This window comes from Salvia miltiorrhiza, chromosome 2 (assembly GCF_028751815.1).
Source record: "Salvia miltiorrhiza cultivar Shanhuang (shh) chromosome 2, IMPLAD_Smil_shh, whole genome shotgun sequence".
NCBI lineage: Eukaryota > Viridiplantae > Streptophyta > Magnoliopsida > Lamiales > Lamiaceae > Salvia > Salvia miltiorrhiza.
This window is the reverse complement of record NC_080388.1, coordinates 25,210,242-25,221,829: the sequence shown is the minus strand read 5'-3', so window position 1 is coordinate 25,221,829 and position 11,588 is coordinate 25,210,242. Positions and strand designations below refer to the sequence as shown.

Below are 11,588 nucleotides of genomic sequence, written 5' to 3'. Positions count from 1 at the left end.
TGAAAATCATGGAAAAATGAGAATTCGTCCAAAGTTGGTGGATTTTGGCGCTATTTGCCCAATGAATTAATGGTCCAAGATTCAAATTCCATCGAAGCTAAAATTTTAGTTTTCGAATTCATTCACTTTACAATAAATTCATACATATTCCTAAGAGAAATAATGAAAAATTCATGATTTGTAGTTCCTACTTTAAAAGACGTTTATGGCCTAACTCTTCCCTATATATGGAGTGGTTTAATTGAGTCCAAATATTTATCATATAAAATTAAAATAATTTTCAGTACTTGGATAAAAGATCTACATCAAATTCATGACTTATTGAGTGATTCAAAGTTGATGGCACAAATCATGTAGTTAGCAAAAATTTCATATTTTTGTTTGCATAATATCTTATTACAACTTTATAGTGACTCATTTTATAAAATAAGTGTAGTTTATATAATAATAATTCCTTATATATAAGGAGGACTATGGTACAAATACTTCTTAACATATAAAATACGTACTAGCTAAAATGCATGAATTCTATGTAGAATACGTATGAAATTGCTGTGTAAATGCATGAATTGCAAAAAATAAAATTTTTGCTACCTACGGGATTCGAACTCGGGATTATGAATTCATCCAACAAGGTGATGAATAAACCGTAGATCTTGATGATCTAAGGGATGAAAATGGTTCTAATTTTATATTCTAAAAGGTACTTTAATTTCAGCTCACCCCTATATATATATATATATAGGGTAAGGTTCTATGGAGAAATTATTTTTTTTACGAAATTTAGAAACGTTGAACATGTCAATAATTTTTTATGAACATATAAATAATTTTATTGAACGTTTGTGGTTCGAATCCTGGAGTGCGAGATTTTAAAAAAATACGTCTTTCAACAAATATGTTCGTTCATAAAAAAATTATTGACATGTTCATCCCAATTATTGATATGTTCATCAAAATCTGGACACAAGATTTAATCTTGATTATTGACCGAACGATGAATCATGATCAATGAATGAGATTGTTTCTCCTTTCTTTCAACATTTACCTTTCTCTATTGAACCTTTTCCTATATATATATATATATATATATATATATATATATATATATATATATAGGGTGGACTTCTATTGAAAAATCTTCCCTTAGAGTTAGAAGTTAGAATCAATCTAGTCCTTTGATTAACTTGTAATAGATGGTTTAGATCAAATCAGATTTGTGATTTAATAATTAATAATATCAGCCATATTTTGTATTTTCCATATGTATGGAAAGAGAGAAAAATCTGCGATCTGATTATATTCTTAATTCTCTGGTAGAAATAAATCAGAAGGAATTAACTTATGCTCAATGAAATTTTCAATATATTTTAATAAACTTATAGTTATTGGTGTCGAATTTGGTGTGCAAGGGAGAATATCTAGACGACTTTATACAATTATACTATGATAAGGAGGTGGATCACTGGATCTACATGATCCACTCCTTATATATATATATATATATATATATATATATATATATATATATATATGGGGTTGCGATTGGTGAGGAGTAAAATATACATCAGCGTTGTGCACATCAGGATGGGAATATTTCTAATTATTATTATTATTATTATTATTATGATTATTTCTGATATTTGGTACATGATTGATTTGACTTTCTGCTTGGCTTAGCTCGGCTCCGCCTTCTAGCTTTGGCATACACCAGCTCAGGAATACATCAGCTCTAGAGTGCACCAACTCTGATAGCTCGACTCCAGGCTATAGATCAGTATTAGGGGGGTTTGGGCCAATGGGCTTTAGGGGTTTAAAGGACCCAAAGACCTTAGGTTTATTCTTATCTTTATAAATAGGGCACTTGTACATAGAATAAAGGGGGCTTCATTCATAGCTCTTCAGTGGTAATTGTAAACTTATCACAAAACATAGTGGAAGAATCGGGCAATCTCCGTGGATGTGGATCATTTATGATCAATCACGTATATCTTGTGTCGTTTACTATTTTTGTTTATTTTTAATTATCGGAATTATCTATGAACACATTAATTGGCGCCGTTTTTGGGAAAAAAATCGAGTCTAAGACGTTGATGTTTTCGATTTGGGGGTTATATTTCTATTTTTTTTTTAGATTTCGAAAAAGAAAATTGAGAAGTTCTAGTGGGAATCAAAACTTTGGTCTTCTTATCAACTTGTATTGAATTTTGCAAAGTATTCCAAAATAAAAAGGAATCGGGCCCCAAAATTTCGCCTGATCTGTTCATGCGAGTTTTTTTGTAAAAAATTCCTGAAAAGGAGTCGACTGATATTATACACACTCACGATAAAGTGATGGAGAGTTCCATCGCGGATCAGCGCATAGCAGAGGTGGTTCAAAGTGCTGAGGTTCAAGTCAAGAAACGCGGTAGGCCTCCAAAGGACTTCGCGACCAAGAAAACTACGAACCGCGGAGAGGACAACATTAAGAACAGGCTTCGTAAGTCGGTGGATTAGAAACCAAATCAACAGTCGGAAGAGTATATCAAAAACAAGTTGTACCAGGCTTGGGAGGCTGGAAATAAGCCTAGGGCTTTTGTCATTACTTCTGGGAGTTCTTCAAGTGATCGGATCACGAACAGTGTGTCTGCCAAATCTTGGGCAGCGGAAGTGGAAGCGGGTGAAAACCCGGCTACGGCATCTCACTCGTATTGATGAATGTTCTCGTCTGGAACGTGCGGGGCATTTCGGACGAATCCAAGCGAGTTTTAACGGAGCATTGTCGTACTTTTGCTCCGGTGATTGTTGGGATTATTGAGCCCAAGTCGGCTTTTCATAAAACCAACACTCGTTTTTGGCGAAGTCTTAATCTTGTGCCTTGTTTTCAAAATTCTAGTGCAAACATGCTCTCTAATATTTGGGTTTTTTCTCATCCTTCCATGGTTACGAATATCATTTTTTCTTCTGGCCAGGTGGTTATCATGGATTGCATTTGGTCCAATCATAACTTCAAAGTGGCAGTTGTCCATGGTGATAACGATTACACGAACAGGCGTCAATTATAGATCGATCTTCTTACTCATTTGACGGGTTATGCCATCATGTTGGGGGATTTTAATGCTGTCAAGGGTGCTCATGAAAGAAGTAGTGACTGCCTCCCTAACAATACTGCTTGTGCGGAGTTTTCTAATTTCATTGATGCTAGTGGATTCATCGAGGCGCCCTCGATTGGCCTTCGCTTTACGTGGTCGGGCTGTCTTTTTATGCCTAGTCTTGTGGAATCCATTTTGGATAGGGCGCTTTTTTCTGAGGAGTTTGCGGCGCTTTGGCAGAATATTTATTCCTAGATCCTACCTAGAAATACGTCTGATCACTCTCCGCTGATTCTTCATTGTAGCATCGATGTTCCGATGGCATCGATGTTCCGATGGGGAATAAATTTTTTAGATTTCTTGATATGTGGGCCCTTCACCCTGACTTCTTGCAGACTGTTGAAAGATCTTGGGTGATGGAGACGGATATTGTTTGTCCAATTTACAAAGTCATGGCGAAGCTTAAAAGGCTGAGGCATGAGCTCCGGAACTGGAACAAAAGCACCTTTGGTAATGTGGATACCATGCTCATGAACACGCAGCAGAAACTTTTAGATATTCAAATGCAGATCGCCTCTGATGGCTATACGGAGTATCTTTTTGACAAGGAACTAGCTGCGCAAGCAAAGATTAATACCGCCCTTTGCCGTAAGAACTCTCTTCTACAGCAGAAGAGTCGTATTTCATGGTTGAAGGATGGGGATAGGAACACTAATTTCTTCCACGCCATGCTGAAATACAGGAAAAAGCCTCACATCATTTCTCACCTCGAAGTGAATGGAGAGCAGGTGTTTGATCAAACTCAGATTGGCAACCATATTGTCAATTTTTTCTCCACTTTGTTCACTGCCGATAACCAAGGTCTTGAAGATATTGTTGCTGTTGAAGCTGTGATCGACACTTTTGTTTCCGACCTTCAAAACAATCTTTTGGTTCGCTTGCCGGATGAAGAGGAAATCACTGCAGCGGTTTTTACTATGGACTCTTATAGCTCTCCGGGCCCTGACGGTTTTTCTGGAAAATTTTGTCAAAGTTGCTGGCAAATCATCAAGAGTGATATTTGGGAGGCGGTTCAAGCTTTCTTTCGGCATAGTTATTTGCCTCAAGGGTGTAACTCGAATACTCTTGTTCTGATTCCGAAGAAGGACGTGGTGCGTTCGGTTGCCGACCTCAGGCCTATTGTTTTATCCAATTTTCTCTTCAAGATTATCTCTAAGGTGCTGGCTTCTCGTTTGAACCAGGTGGCACCTTCTTTTGTTTCACCTCAACAATTTGGCTTTATAAGTGGTCGCTCCATCCACGACTGCATCATTTTGGGTTCTGAGGGATTTAATTATATGCGTCGCACCGGTAAAGGTCAGAATATGGCATGTAAAATTGACATCAAGAAAGCGTTTGGCACCCTGAATTGGAGTTTCCTGCTTAACGTTCTGAGGGTAGCAGGTTTTCACAGCATTTTTATTCGTTGGATTGAAGTCATCCTCCACTCAGCTAGAATCTCAATTTTATATAATGGCCAACTTCATGGCTACTTCGGCTGCTCTCGTGGTGTTCGGCAAGGGGATCCCCTTTCGCCAATTTTGTTCGGCATTGCTGAAGACGTGTTGAGCATTCTTTTTAGCAACTGTGTTAATTCCGACCATCTGGTGCCGATGCCTTGGAGTAGGAGGAAGAGCTTCACCACTCATCTCTTTTACGCTGACGATATTCTTGTCTTTTTCCAGGCTACCATTAGCAATGCTCATACTCTGTGGAAAATTCTGGATTTTTATGGAAATATTTCGGTTCAGATCGTGAGTCAAGAAAAATCTCATATTTTTTTTACGGACAAGGTCCCGTCTTCTACTAAGAGATCGATTGAGGGCATCCTTAAGTTTGAACCTGGTAGAATTCCCTTCAATTATCTTGGTGTACCCATTTTTCAGGGGCGGGCGCGTGCGTCTCATCTCCGTGCCATACATGACAAAATTCTGAATAAGTTTGCACGTTGGAAGGGGCTCCATCTCTCGATGGCTGGTAGGCTTTGCTTGATTCAATCGGTGATTCAGAGTTCTCTTACGCACTCGATGATGATCTATAAGTGGCCTCGTTCTCTGCTCACTAAACTGGATACATGTTGTCGCAATTTCCTTTGGACAGGAAACATTAAAAAAATTGCCTCTTGTCCGGTTAGCTGGGCCCGGGTTTGTGCTCCGAAATACGAAGGTGGCCTTGGACTTCGTTCCTTCAAGTTGCTTAATAAGTGTTTTCTGATGAAAATGGCGTGGACGTTAATTCAGGGGCGTGATTTTGGCTTTGACACGATTCGTGATCGCTATCTTGATCATTTTTGTCGTAAGAAGAAGTGGATTGCCCCTTCTTCGATCTGGCTGGGGTTAAAAGAGGAAATTGATGATCTCATTGGTAATACTTACACCCATATCGGGGATGGTTCGTCTACGTCCTTCTGGCATGATGATTGGCTCGGTTATAACCTTGCTAGCAGATGTAATATTCCTTCGTTTATGGCCCCGTTTTGTCAACAGTCGGTGGCGGACTATTTCCATGATGGCTTGTGGCACTTCACTCAGGCTTTCATTAACACTTTTCCAGAAGTGGTATGTGACATTTTGTTGCTTCCTTTGGGGGAGGAGAAAGATGTCTGTTTCTGGAAGCCTTCTTTGCATGGAAATGTTACGGCAGCTCTGGCTTTTAAGAATCATTGTAGCCGTTTCCGCAGTGTCTCTTGGGGGACTTGGCTTTGGGAAAATTATATCCCGGTTAGAAGGTCGTTGGTTTGTTGGAGGATGTTACATAATCGAATGCCCACTTACGATCGTCTTATTCGGTAGGGTATGATTATGCCTAATGTTTGTCCGATTTGTTATGAAGCTGCTGAGACTCTTGATCATCCTTTTTGGAGCTGTAACCGGGTGAGAGTTGTCTGGACCTCATTTTTGGATTGGTTTCAATATCAACAAGGGTTGGATGCGCTTGGAATTTACAATTTTCTGGCGGAAGCTTGGAACTATAAGCTAAGCTCTCTTACTACAAGCTTCTGGAAAGCGGGGATCATCACGCTCTTGTGGGCCATTTGGATGCAACGGAATAGATGCATTTATGATAATCAACGCTTCGAGGCTTCCCGCATCCTTCACACGATTAAGGTGGCTTTTTATGACATGGATAATAATTTTCGGAAGCTTGGTCATATGGATAACAACTGGAAAGACTACCTCATTCTTCGTCATATTGGTGTTAGATCGAGACCTTCTCCTCCTTCGGAGTATGTGAATGTTTATTGGTCGACGCCTTCCCCGCCTTGGATGAAAGTGAATACTGACGGATCGGCGGCTGGAGCACCGGGTCTTATTGCTGCGGGGGGTGTCTTCAGAGACAGTTGGAACGTGGTTCGTGGGTGCTTTCACTACAAGGGTGGCGTTGGTTTTGCTTTTGAAGCGGAGCTTCTCGCTGTCATTAGCGCGATTCAAATAGCCCATGCTCGTGGCTGGCATGATCTATGGATCGAGGCTGACTCCACTTATGTGGTTAATCTGCTGCAGAAACACTCGTCGGACGTCCCATGGAGGTTTGCAGCGGTTTGGAATTCTATTCTCAAGTGTATGCCGTCCTTCAGGCTTCAGGTGACGCACATTTTTCGTGAAGGCAATGCGGCAACGGATATTATGGCAAACCAACATCGTATGGAAGGGTGGTGGCCACATGAAATTGGTGACATTTCTATTACGGTGCGTAAGGATATGGACTCCTGTAGCCATGTTCGTATGGTGAAGTAAATGGCGTGTATGGTTGTTCGGTTGGCTGCTCAAACTTTTCATCGAACAGTTGGCGGTCTTTACGTGTTGTTAGTTGGTTTGAGCTCTAGTGTCTCGAACATGCTGCGGAGGTATGCGGTTTTGGTTTGGGGAGTTAGTAGTTCCGGTTTACAACGACAGTGGGTGCTCGGTGCTGGTGTGCGGTGGGCTGGGCCTCGTCGGATTGCTAGCTTCATGCTGTTCTGCGCTATTTGGGATTGGAATTCAGTTGCTTCCGTCATTGATGAGCTGAATTTAGGAGTGCTATCTCCTCTCTTTTGGGATGGCTGGGGTGGTCCTAGGCATTGTCGTGTGATGTTTCGCGGCGACGCTGAGACTCGCCTTGGTTGCGTTCATGTGGGGTCTTTTGGTTGTGGAGACACTTGTTCTTATCTTCCGCCTTACATCAAACATTTAGTGTGCTTTTTTGTTTCTTATTTTTGCTTTGATTTAGCCTTTTCTTTCCTTTGGTTATGGTTTTACGTTGGGGAGCCGGAATTATTTAAGGGCAATGGTTCGGCCGGAGCTTTTGAAATAATTCTAACTCAGCTTTCTTTCGTTCTTCATTCTAGACGAGTACTCTTTTTCCTCTATTGAGGTTTTAATGAGGCTCGGCCCTTAGCTTGCTCTTCTGTGCTCCTAAGGGTTTTAGGTTTCCTTTTTTAATAAAATTTAATTTAATAATTCGTTTGCTCTCTAGAAGAGCTGTTCATGGAAAATCAAGTGAAAGTAGGGTTTTCTGGAAAAATGCTAAGGGATTCTTCTCTCTACCAAAAAAGAAAAAACACAACAAAAACAAAAAGAAAAAAAAACTCAACCCGTCTCTCTTTCAAAATCGGAGACGGCTATACTGAAATCAAGGCACGCGGCTCCTCCTTCTTGCTCAATTTCTGGTCGGCGTCGACCGTTGCTGGGGGCCTAGGTCCGGCAAAACCACAGCTGAGGGCCTAGGTCCGGCAAAACCACAGCTGAGGGCGCCGCCCTTCGTCTATCACCCCTCTCTCTAAATCCAGCTGCTTCGAATCTCAAAAATTGGGCATCAGTTTTCCAGATTTCTTTTCATAGTAATTTTTGTCAGGAGAAGAAGAAGAAGGGGAAACCCAAGATCACTCGTAGCCTGACCAGGCCCCCATCGCCGGTCACAGGGAATTCCACCACTCGGGCAACGTACGGCATGCCGCTGCCGTCGCTTGTCGCCGGCCAGTAGTCACCAAGAAAATTTGTATCTAGAGCAGATGAAGAAAGGGGAAGGGGATTCACCAGCAAAAACTTTCTAGAAAACCAAATCTATCACCATCCCAGGTGAAATATATAAATTGGACATCATTACCGTCATCCAACCATTCGTCGTCAGTTTCAGATCGGCAGATATTGAATGAGGGTTTCTGCAAGTTATTTGCTGGGAATCCTGTGATTTTAGGGAAGTGTCCGAATGTTTGTGGGATGGGGCCGGTGAGCTGGTTTCGACTTAAATTAATGGCGAAGAGGAATGAGAGAGTTGGAAGAGAATGAGGGATTGAGCCGGAGAGGCGGTTGAAGGAAGGGTTTTGACTTTCTGGATCTCTTTTCACGGTGACTTCCGCCGAGCTCATTTGAGATTTGGGGTGAGACCAAGGGGTTTGTTAGCCATGAACAATGGTGTCTGATGATTTTCAGAAATTTTCGTGTTGATTCAGAGCGAATCCCTCAAATCTGATCCAAGATTATCACTTACATGTTTATACGTGTGGAAGTCTGGTCTGGTACAATGAAACATATTTCTAGAGAACGGCTTCCGGAAATTTCAGAAAAATTCTTTACCCAAACGTATTTTGACTTGACAGCAATGCTAATCGGATTCACTAGCAAGTCTCAGTTCTTGGCAGCAGCAATTAAGGCTCGACAGCGCGCTAATCTTCAGGGTGAGGAAATCACAGGGCTGCGGATTGACGCCAGAGGAAATGCTCTGTCTCCTAATAGGGTCGAAGAAGCTGTGTCAAGAGGAAATGTAGTACGAGAGATTAGGCAGCGGGTTCTTCATTTACGGGTCGTGCGCTCCAGCAAGCTTAATTTGGGCCTACTGGAGTACGAGGGCTGGAGATTTTATGGGTTCGAGGATGATAGGCGGAATGGAGGTAGTATGTTATGGACAAAGGAGGGAGATGGACATCTCAATGGTGCAACATTTCTAACGTGTGGGAATTGGGATCAGGAAACTAAAGTACCCCAACAATGACTATCGAGACGGAGCTGAACTTGGGAGTTGGGGTAGGGGCACAACAACCCTGTGCCATTCCATAAAATCTGTGGATTGGGAGATGGGGTATCTAGCCCCACGCTTTTAGGGGACTTCTTAAGCTAAGAAGAGCACGGGATAGCCGTGCGTTTTATTTGCGGGAATTTTAGGTTGAGGGGAACACGACAAACTATGTGCTTTATTTCTTACAGCCCTGGAAGCCTTTCAAACTTCATGTAACAACACTGATAAGGGATTGGCTGTACGCATCACTATTGTCAAAGTTCAGTAGTAGCTAATGGCATAGCTGACTTTGCCACCGCTATGAAGCAGCGTCGGGAGCAATTGACGGGGATTCAGGTCAGGGCTGGGCATAAGTCTTGGTACTATTTATGGGATGTTTCTGCACACTACACTGCGGATATAGGGCTACCAGAGCTGGTTTTCTACTCTGTGGTTTGAAGTGATACAACATTCAAATTGAATCAACAATTTGCCGTTTGTTACCATGACCGTAGTCTGATTCACGGCGAGGGTCATCCCTAAATCGCACCACTTCGTGGCCATCGCAGTCAACGCTGCTTTCTTCTTCTTAACGCGACCTCCATTTTTCAATTCTTTAAATTTGAATGCATTTCCATAATTGCTTGCATCATTTTGGGATTCTAATCTTTCTTTTGTTTCAACTCCTAATTGCCAATGTTAGGGGTTCTGATTCAACGGTGGTGATAGTTAGATTAGAAGCGGAGATTCTAAGTTAAGAAGAAGGCACGAGAATTCTTGAGCTAAGGGGGGGGCGAATGACAGCCATGTATATGAACTCAAGCTGTTAGAAGGGAACATTAAGGAACAAGCTCATCGATTATGTGGTAACTTCGGTTTGGTGGGGCTTTGGCATCAACAAGGTCGAAAGGAAATCCAAAATGGATGTTGAATCAGGAAATTTTCAAGAATCGAAATAATCTGCTGCATATGCAAGCAAATGCTATCACACTAGAAGGTCGGGTAATTCACATGGATTTGCTCATAATGGTTTTGGGATTGTAGGTCTCAGCGCAGTGTCAACATTATTGTATTTACCTCAAGGGCACCGCTGGGAACTACTCTCACCCACATAACCGAAGAGCTTAGAGACAGCCCTGGGGCACCATACGCTTAATATGCGCACCGCGCCAGACCAACAGCCCTGCTCGGGTTTTTCTCGGCGCAGTGGCTGACTTCCAGCCCTACTTAGGTATTCTGTGCAAAGGAGATTCCAGCTCTGATCGGGACTTCTCTGCTCGGGACTTCTAGGAAACTCCCAACCTCGTATTTATTCTTGAGCTGAATGACTCAACCTAGAACACCTCTAGTTTGACTTGCAATAGAACAAGGACATCCTAGTGATGGTAAGTTGACCCAGTGTCATATCTCAAGGAAAGTCTTAAAGGGCTTCTAATTGTATCGCAGGAAAAACAGTAAAGAAAGCAGTAAAGAGATTGATTGAATTAAAAACTTAAGTAAAAACCGAACTTAAAATTAAACTAGGCGAATTAAACTATTAAACCCTAGGCAAGATTTTAAATAACTTAAATTAAACCTACTTATGAAATTAAATACTTGTAAATTAAAAACCAACTAATCTAGGCATGAAACTAAAGTGCACAATTTAAATTGCATAATTAAAACGAAAGCATAAACATAAACGAAAAGCATAAACATGATTAAACAGAAATAAATTTAATTTAAATACGAAATACCGTAAACGTCTTGAACGTGTAATTGTGTCACGCAATCACAATCCAAGAATAAAAGCTAAACATAACTAAATTGAAACCTAATTAAAAATCGACACTATGAAAGCAATTAAATTCCTAAGCTTCGGATGCCAACAAATCTCAAAGATGGCGTCTAAAACTAGGGCAAAGTATGATATTTTACAATGAAAAGTATGGCCCTATTTATAGACTTCAAATCCCTCTAGATCACCATGGAAGTTTCCATGCAAAGTAGAATTCTAAAGGCAATAGAATCGTGCAAGATAAGGCAACTTCCAGCTGTTACGCGCGCTGCAAGTCATCTCCATTCTGGCCGAATCCGCGGCTCTCGCCAGAGAAACGGCTTCCGCTCTGGCGCACTTGTCTGCTCTGACTCTCGGTTTCTCTGGCGATTGACTTCGCTGCTCTAGCATTCGGTTCCTCTGGCTTTTCATTTCTCTGGCTTTTTGATTTCTCTGCTCTGGAGATGTCGGCTCCGCTCCTCTGGCATTCTGCGGATTTCTCTGCTCTGCAGCGACAGAGCACATTTCTCTGCTCTGACTTGGTTCCGCTGCTCTGGATTGATTCCGCTGCTCTGGCTCTGGAGCATTTCTCTGGCTTCCCATTTCGCTGCTCTGGCATGCGGGGCTTCACTTCTCTGACATGCCAGAGTATGCACAAAAACGTAATTCTTAGCCCAAACTCTCCAAAATTTGCACTCTTCATCTCGAAAACCTAAATCTCCTGCAAAGCATATAATACACCATAAAAC

The 11,588-nt window shown here is 41.6% G+C and overlaps 1 protein-coding gene across 1 annotated transcript; it reads left to right on the top strand.

Moving 5' to 3' along the window:
* The first annotated feature begins 3,406 nt into the window (after positions 1–3,406).
* Positions 3,407–6,847, top strand: LOC131008183 (uncharacterized). The gene is made up of 2 exons (XM_057935076.1): positions 3,407–5,774; positions 5,943–6,847. Exons 1-2 carry the CDS (start codon positions 3,407–3,409, stop codon positions 6,845–6,847), a joined length of 3,273 nt encoding a protein of 1,090 aa, XP_057791059.1.
* The last annotated feature ends 4,741 nt before the right edge of the window (positions 6,848–11,588 follow it).